Here is a 9,528-nt window from a genome sequence, read left to right as displayed (position 1 = left end):
GGACAAAGGACTAATCAAGCTTACATAGAGTCGTTACTTACTGTCTCCAACTGTTACATGATATCAGAATATAGCTGCCCCAAGTTAGATAAAAATCAAAAAGTTCTTGAAAATGACATCTACATTGACGTTGGTTTGATTTCTATAATTACACCACTTCCTGATACAGTCATTATCCCTACCACTTGGCTTCGATTCGTTTCTAAACCGCACCTCATTGAGCTAGGAGAACAACCACCATCTTTCCCAGGTTTCTACATAACTAATTCATTATATGATAACGACACTAATCTAAGACCGATACTTGTCAACAAGAAGAGTTCATAGGTGTCCTGATCAAAATTAGAGACTGCAACAAACAGAATATCATGCCATTTGTATTAATAATTCTTGCTAATGAGAGGTAAAAACTATACACCAACAAACATTGTTCTCTATGTTAATAACTATAACTAATAACTTATGTTTTATGCACAACTTCTAGTGGCGGTGAACCTGCAATCAACCTCTAGAAGGAGTGCATCAGTGTTCTAAAGAAATTCAATCGCGAGCTACTCCTGCCACAACAGTTGGTGTTGTTGGTGATTTTCTATCACTAATATTATTTAAGTGTAATGAGATTAAATTGTTGATCAATGTCACTTTGATGATTATCAAACAAATTAGTATGGTGCGGAGTGCACATTTGTTTGATTTTGTCATTGTTGAAAGTATACTGCTATTTAGGGGCGAAGCCCCTGAACTGACGGGGGTCCGGGGGCAGCGCCCCTGGGAGTGAGGTACAAGGGGCGGCAGCCCCTGGCGGGGTCCAAGGGGCAGAGCCCCTGACTGGGAAATCCATAATTTTGGTGATCCATTTATAGACCCGGTTTTATGTTGGTAAAACCGTAATTTTGGTAAAAACACCCGGTTTTGTGTCAGAATCCGTAATTTTGGTAAAAACACCCGGTTTTGTGATCCATTTATAGACCCGGTTTTATGTTTGTTTATGACAAGTAATATGACCGTTTTTTGGATAGGAAGTTGTTTTCCTGTAACTACCATATGGCAGTTTTAAGACAGGAAGTTAGTTTCTGTTATATGATCATTTTCGGATTCATTTTGGGTACAGATTTCATAACATGTCACACCCCGAAACCGATGGCGGAAATGTTCCGGGGCGGAGGACGTCATGTATAGCATCACAACCAATATATAATAACAACCATAGCAACACAACCATCACAGTGTATACATATATGAAAATGTTTACATCAGTTTGAAAACTTGTTTGAATTACATCGGAGAGTATATATATAATATAAACATAAGACTCTTATTGCTCCAGCTTCTCAAAATCCAGTAAGTACCTGTCTACTGATTTCCTGAGAATACAAGCAGTTTTGAAATATATCAACATAAAGCTGGTGAGTTCATAAGTGGTAGTTTGTAATGAAAACTTGTTGATGAGCTCCTAAAAAAAGTATTTTGTATAGCGTCAAGAAAATCCGATATTTTCTTTAAGTGAAAAATGTAGCGTTTTCCGTTCCATATAAACCATGAATGTTCGTTACTGAAAATTGTAGTGATATGTGAAAATACTACTTCATGTGACTAGCTAAGGCTAATCATGAAGTATAAGTATATTGTATATGAAATCCTTGCATAAACGATTTTGGTTGAAAACCCTGGCTTCAACCTTTATACGTAGTGTGTTAGTTCTATTTAGTATAAATAAAACCGTTGAAGAGTGTCATATTGTAAACTAAAGGTGATTTATACATAATGTGAGTCGTATAACCATGCTTGATATGACTAGAGACCTTTCCAACGTTCTTCAGGCGTCGAGTTAAATGACATTTGTCACCCTGGGCATGCCTGCCCAACTGTAGCTAGCAGTTCGGGTGTGGGATTGTCAATCCCGAATAGATCTATTCACAAATCTCACGCTCTCCCTCCAGGAGACTCTGGTTATACTTATGATAGGATTTATCCCTGTACACCTAAGGGTACAGTAGTGAAGTAGCGTCTCACAGTATCGTACAATCTAGTTTACATGTAGTGTCCTAGCGTTTTATCGTAGCGAAAACCCGTATGTATACCGTATGTAGTGAAAATTACAGTTATGAATACCATGATAAAGTAGTGATGTAACTGTAAACTATCCCTGTCTTAGAGCATATGTTTAGTAGTGAAAATTCCTGTACTTGTTATATTTAGAAATCCCAAACTATACCGATTATAGCTTGCATGAATAACGTAGTGAATAGCAAATCCGCAAACTATACAATTTTAGTGAAAAACGACCCTTATGCTCAACACAGTACAAAAGGGGTTAAAGTATGAGAATTGCTCAACACAGTACAGAGGGTGTGTGCGGCCATGAGTGTGCGGCCCAATGGGTGTGCGGTCGTACACTCATGAAACGAGGTGTCTTTGAAGTGTTCTCAAGGTCCATACTCACATCCACGAAGTGTTCAAGGTCTATACTCAATTGTAGTGCAAGATAATGGTCCTAGAAGTGGGTTTATGGTTCTAAAATGAGTGTATGGTCGCACACAAGAGTGTGTGGCCGCACACTTGGAGTGTGCTGCCGCACAAGGGTGTGTGCGGTCGTACACCCCTCAAAATGATGCCCAAATTGTCTAATCCAAAGTGCAATAAGGCTAGGGGCATGTCCACTTCGATTATGGAAGCTAAACTCTCACTTTGGAGGGTGTTTTAAGGGTGTGCGGCCGCACTCACTTCCAATGCACGAAGAACATGACGTTTTTGCACACTTAGAGCTTGGATAGAGTGGTCTTTCATGGATTGCAAGATAGAGAATGAAGTACTTACGTTCTAGAAGCTTTGGAAGGTTCAAAGTTGGAGAAACTTGAGAGGAAATGATATTGTGTGCTGCCAAGGTGCTAAAGGAATGAAAGGGAGGGGTCTACCCTTTATATAGGAGTGTGAGTGCTGTCATGAGTGAGTGTGCTGCCAAGGGAGTGGGTGTGCGGCCGCACACCCGTGTGTACGGCCGTACACTCCTCCAAGAGGTGTGTATGGCCCGATTTACTCACTATTCAACACTCTGAATCATTCCTAAACTCATCCTTGGTTAAATTCAAGCTTAGAACACTTAAATGAACCCTTAAATAGCACCAGAAATCACCAAAACAACTTGAATATTGATTGAATTGACTAAGTGTACAAGATTGAAGTTCCCGGGTTGTCACATAACATATTCTTCATTCTCCCTTCTAGAAAACCAGTGAGTTTCATCCGATTAGAGATTTTGAGTGTACCCTCAAAATGCTTTAATCTGAAAGTGTTTCACAACTCTCACTGATCCAAGTATATCTATATCCCGATTTTCTAACAGTTGTTGTCACCAATCTAAAACCTTCAATAGCTACTGGTAATACATGTAATATCCTGTAAACATACACATATTATCTAACTATAAACAACAACCCAAACTTAAAATATTACCAACAACAACAATCACTTACCTTAAACTAACATAAGCAATGCTTCACATATTGAACAGGAGCACTAAGACACGAATCATCAACTGCCACCCATCTATATGTAAATCCACCAATTCCGGAAGCAAAACTACTTATGGACAAGTAAGTCATAAGAAACATAAAAGTTAATTATTAACCACCAAAATCCAATTTATACTAATCACAGGATAATAAACAAGTTTATTGGCCCTTTAAGAGCAACCTCTGTACCTTCCGGAATATTATTAACTATATACAATATCAAAAACAAAACCCGTTTTGAACTCTTGGTACCATTACATTAATATTATTATTATTTATTGATATACATGATATCCACAATCACAAAGGCAATACTGTCCCACTATAGGATAAAACATTTACCATCAAAGCTTTAATCGAAGAGTTTCTATTCCAAGACTACTAGTAGCAAGTAACATATCCCAAATGCAAAGATCCCGTTTTTGAAAGAGGTGTAGGATGGTTTTGTAGTGCTCATGGAACCGTGGAAACGCCTACTTTTCTGTAAGCATAACTCATCTTAAAAAAATATCAACATCACCGTTAATTGCCACTAATAGAACCCTTACCCATACAGGTACAAGTTTACTGTCACAATAAATTATCTGACTGATTCTATAATAACAATGATGTCTGACAATGCATCCCGTAAACTGCTCAAGTGCGACCTACAAAAATTGATATGTGATGATCCATTGATAAGCAGGAAGATTTTCCTCCATTCATCAATGACTGCAAAGGGCTTCTAAAAATATGTCACTTCAGATGTTAAAGACATCAAACTCATACAACATTGGTTTCACAATAGTGGACGTAGAAGAGTGTACAACACTCACTCAGTCAGAAATTCCACTCACTCCAACACCACTTACGCACTCTGGACCTGGAGAATGCAGCTACACCCCTGGAACATCATTACCAATGACACAAGTTGTGCGAACTTTGTCATATGATACTACATATAACATCGAATTGAATGTCATCACAAATACAACATAACATTTTTAACACTACTTCATTCATCCATAGATGAACCTGCACCTACAAATGACCAGAAACGCACCCGCAAATAATGATTACCTTTTCCACTGTTCCATACGACTGTTGGAAATTTTAGAGGAAAAGTTGCAAGTTGACAAGTTTCCTCTATCCCACATTGGTGGGGGAAGGAACTTTTAAAGGTTTTATAAGCTTATTCCCTTGATAGGGCACCAAAGACTTTAGTGGATCAAAGGAATGGGCCAAGCCCACGCGCACGCCTAGCACTAGTCGACGTCACGAGTGCGCAAAATGGTGTGATTTAGGTGCACTTCGCACGACGCATCGGTCGCTGGCAGCTGATGAGCTTTCACTGATCCGGTCAAACGGTTGACTAGCTTTGACTTCGTTGATAAGGTGGCGGAATATTCTGGAAGGCTCTAAAAACGACTTTCTTGGAGAGCAATTCGTCACCCTAGGGTTTCTAACGGCTGGCCTATGTGGGCCCATTTCATGCCTCCTATGGTTTCGACACCTATAAATACTGTTGTAACGCCCGCAGATCCGGGTTAGTCAATTTAGAGACAATAAGCATCAAAAATGAGTTTTTGATGGAAGATTATTTAGAAGGATTAATCTTTTCCAAGTGGTTGTATATATTACAAGGGTTCCGTACATATAAAGAACGTCGAAATCCGAGTTATAACGAAGAAGTTATGACCCGTCGAAGGTTTTCGGCAAAACCGGCACGGCACCGGGAAACGTAAATAGTGAATTTACGATGGAGGAATTTTTAGCCTTATAAATATAAACAAAAGTTGTAGTATACGTTAAACCGAGAACATACAAAAAAAGAACGCCCAAATCTAACTTCGTATGAGGAAGTTATGAATTTTCTAAGATTTGGCATAGCAGTGCACGGCCCGAAACTCGAATTTTAGATCGAGCGGTTTTTGGACTACGCGACCTAAATGAGAGTTGAAGATATCATTAATAGGAACTCAACGGTAAAAATACAGACGAAAACGGAGTCCGTATGTAGAAGTTATGAATTTTACGCGGACATTTAACAGTATAATCTTCTCATATTGTTAAATTTAAGATCGGTCGAGAATTAGCCAACGGAGTCAAAATGAAAGTTGTAGATCTTATTTTTACCTACGTGTGGATATAAAGAACGTAAAAACGGAGCTCGTATGCGAAAGTTATGAATTTTTGAAAATCGGCTGATTTCCACCCTGTGTGTGATGCCACGTGTCAGCACCAGGCGAAACCTTGGAGCCTACGCCACACCACGACGTGGTGAGAGGCACCACAATGTGGTGACGCCCCAGGTAGCCTATAAATAGAGGTGTCGGGTTCCCTTCATTCTTCACACCATCCATCTTCACTTTCTCTCTCTACTTTCTCTCTCTAAGCCCCAAAACCCCCCAAAGCCTAGGGTAACTCCCTAGCACGAGGCGGAATCCCCGAAGCGCCCGACGACTCCGAGAAAAAAGCCTTTCGGCTCGGGAACGCTGCTCCAGCGAAGCCCGATTTTGCGAAAAACCCGATGTAAGGAGCTATGCCTACCCTATCTTTAGTATAGCTTATGTTTTAATATAGTAACATTATTAGGACCTTAAAATAATTATTTGGGCTATTATTATGAGTTATATAAGAGTATTGCTTAACGCTTATATAATAGTAATAATAGCTAGACTATTAATTATTCGCGGTTAACGTTAGACTAAACTCTAGTGGTAATGATACTAGGTTTTGTCCGAGGGAAATTGTTTTAAGATTAACGAAGCGCTGTCCGAGTACCGAGTGACCACCTTATCAGGTAAGTGCATAGTTACTTTCATCTTACACATAGATATGAAGTATTTAATATAAATTACGTGCTATGTGTGAATTTTATCTGTATACTTGCTATCTATGCTGGATGAACAATTTTATACATGTTTTAAATGATTTAAACTGTATATATATTTTATATCTACAAAATATGTTGGGTAAACATGGGTAGATGAAATATGAGTCAGATGATGAGGTGAGAGGTGAAATAGACCATGAGGTGAGGGTGAGAGGTGGACGATGTGAGAAGCCTTTTACCCAAATGATGGCCCCGTCATCTAGAAGAGTATGGATGACAACCACAGACTATTCTAGACAGTCCAGTGGAACACTAGCAGGCTCGCAACCTGTAGGTTTTGTGAACGATGTGTTCACCGGTGTACTCTAAAAACCCATTGACATGTATTGCGAGTGGACTCTCGAAAATGATATTGTCAATAAACGAGATAACCCTGGCAGTTGTGCCCGAAGGACAATACCGGCAGCTGCGCCGCATAGAGAATGTCACAATTCTGACAGTTGCGCCTAAGTGATAGAAGTAGCAGATGTGCTTGACAGCTGTGTCATAGGCAACAATGGAATGCGTGCCTACTCCTTAGGACAATCCTTAGGAATGAATTAACGAGAAATAGTCGATTCTTAGGTTAGATCCTTAAGAGTAAATAAGATAATGGGGATGGGTAATTGGGTTGATTGATTATTTGATGATTAAACATAATGATTATATTATTGTGGGTTGAAAACCCTATGTACTCACCAGGTTTCCCAACCTGACCCACTCAAGCTTATTTGTATCACAGGTGTCGATATGAAGCTACTTTACACTGAGAGATTTAAAAGAGATGTAGATCACTAGTGTAAATGAATGTAAGTTCTGTTTATGTTTATGTTTCTGTATTGACGATGACATCCCAAATGTTTTAAAAATGAATAAAAATACATTTCTTCGGAAATGCTTTGATAATGTATTTATCATGTTTTTCTGGGAACAAATTCCGCAACACTTTTATTTAAAATGTTACTCTGATTTTCAAACAAAGCATAAACAAAATCGGTCTTTTCTGGCCGTGAAAATGGGGATGTCACAACTTCTCCCTAGGAGTCGTATTGAATACTCACGAAAAATTGAAGCTCTCTCCACTCTCTGTGTTTTTTTCTTCCGTTTCCGAGTATTCGCTTTGTGTTTATCGATTTCCAGTGTTGTTGGAAAATTGATAGATCTGCATTAAATCCTGTGGTTTTACTCTGTTGCTTACAGCCCGTAAAAGCGAAGTAAAAACCTTTAAGGACAAGAGTCTGATTTGTGCAGTTATTTCAAGTTCAAGATCAGCCATCGACAGGTCGGTTTTATTTTTCTGTCTTGCGTTTACTTTCGTCCAACAACAGGACGGTCTTCTTCTACCTTTCTTATAATCAGATCTAATCGAGAAGGATTAATTTGGTTTTGGACAAAACTTGGTAAACATAATAATAATAATTGGATCTATTTTTGCAACTAATCGACATATAATTCTCAATATTATTTGTCGGTTTCCTTGCATGTCGATTATTTTGATTTTTAACATTTTTAAAGGTTTTTATTGTGATAAATCGACAGACTAATGGACACTACTGCTAGCCTCCACTTCATGAACCAAGAGTTTACCAAACTTGACCAATTCGATGGTCAGAACTACACCCGTTGGGCCGAAAAGGTCAAGTTCATGCTTCAAGTCTTGAAGCTCGCCTTTGTGTTGGACCCAGATCTGGCACCAATTCCTGCTAATCCAATTCCAGAGGAGGGGAAAACTGTGGACCCAGCAGTCATCGCAGAACTAGAAAAGCAAAGGACTCTGCGTAGAGAGTCTAAGGAACTGTGTGTGGGTCACATCAAGAATTCCCTATCTGATCGGCTCTATGATCTTTACGCGCCGGTCAAAGATCCAAGAGAGCTATGGAATGCGTTGGAACTTAAGTACAAGGCACATGAGGAAGGTATTAACGAATACATTGTGTCTAAGTACCTAGAGTTTCAAATGGTTGATGACAAATCAATCATGGAGCAAGTGCATGAACTCCAAGTCATGGTCAACAAGTTGAACGCACTCTCCATCTCTATTCCAGAACTCTTTCAGGTTGGTGCGATCATCGCAAAACTGCCACCCTCGTGGAAAGATTTCTCTAAGAGAATGATGCACAAATTTGAGTACTACTCCTTGGATGATCTGATGAAACACCTCCGCATTGAGGAGGAAACTCGCATCAAGGACAAGCGTGGTAAAGTCAGATCGAGTGTAACATCCCGATTTCCAGGAATGAGATTTTAGGGATTTTCATACAATTAAGGAAGCCTACTCAACGAGTTGGAGGCCCCAACTCGTCGTGTAGAGATTAGTCAGCCCGCGTGAACTTTAGGACCTACTCGACGAGTTGGAGGACCCAACTCGATGAGTTAGAGCTGGAATATGAAACCCAAATTTCCAAGGTTTTTCACCCTATTTACAGGCTCATTAGCCACCCTCTGCCTCTCTTTCCCCCCCTCCCCCCCAAGACCTCAGAAAACCCTAATCGTGTATTACTCCCCATTGTGTGTGCGTGTGTGTGTAAAAGCTTGGAAGGTGGTTTTAGTGCAAGGAACTTGAAGACTCAAAAGCTTGGATCAAGGAGAAGCTTGTAGATCTAGTACCTACTCCATTTTGGCTTCCATTTGAAGGTAACAAGTTGTTACCTTGATCATTCTAGTGTTAGATCTCCTCATTCAAGGGCTTAAAGCCATTTCTAGCATATTTGTGGGTCATTTCTGGTATTGAGCATGATTTGAAGTTATAACTACAGATCTGGACTCCTCTAAGCCCTCATAGTCATAAAGTTATCGAAATTATCATGCTTTGGCCCTTATCTTTGGCTTAAACCTCTTCCTTAGCTTGGTTTTGGCATTGAAGGCCTTGCATGCACGTAAAGTTTGCAACTTTACGTGGTAACCATGACCTAGGAGGCTAGATCTACAATTTGGAGCCTTGGTCTTGCTTAAAAGCGTCTGAATAAGAAAAGGATTGAAGGGTCTTGACGAGTTGCATGGTCAACTCGACGAGTCGGGTGAAGATTGCATGTTTTTGGTTCTGCATAGACTCGGCGAGTCAGTGAGATGACTCGACGAGTTCGTTTGGGTTTTCCCGAAATTTTGGACACTGCATGGACTCGACGAGTTTTGTGGAAACTCGGCGAGTCAACTGGGATTTTC

The 9,528-nt window shown here is 39.8% G+C and overlaps 1 protein-coding gene across 1 annotated transcript; it reads left to right on the top strand.

Moving 5' to 3' along the window:
* The first annotated feature begins 7,909 nt into the window (after positions 1-7,909).
* LOC145113141 (uncharacterized) lies at positions 7,910-8,614 on the top strand. The gene has a single exon (XM_079049262.1). It carries the CDS (start codon positions 7,910-7,912, stop codon positions 8,612-8,614), a length of 705 nt encoding a protein of 234 aa, XP_078905388.1.
* Positions 8,615-9,528: the final 914 nt, after the last annotated feature.

The sequence above is a fragment of the Lactuca virosa genome, chromosome 5, assembly GCF_052849685.1.
Source record: "Lactuca virosa cultivar CGN04683 chromosome 5, Lactuca_virosa_CGN04683_v6, whole genome shotgun sequence".
Classification (NCBI taxonomy): domain Eukaryota; kingdom Viridiplantae; phylum Streptophyta; class Magnoliopsida; order Asterales; family Asteraceae; genus Lactuca; species Lactuca virosa.
Note: the sequence above shows the minus strand (reverse complement) of the source record. Positions and strands in the feature narration are given on the sequence as shown.

Excerpts from the sequence above, each read along its gene's own strand:
- LOC145113141 (XM_079049262.1), top strand. The coding sequence starts at position 7,910 with ATGGACACTACTGCTAGCCTCCACTTCATGAACCAAGAGTTTACCAAA.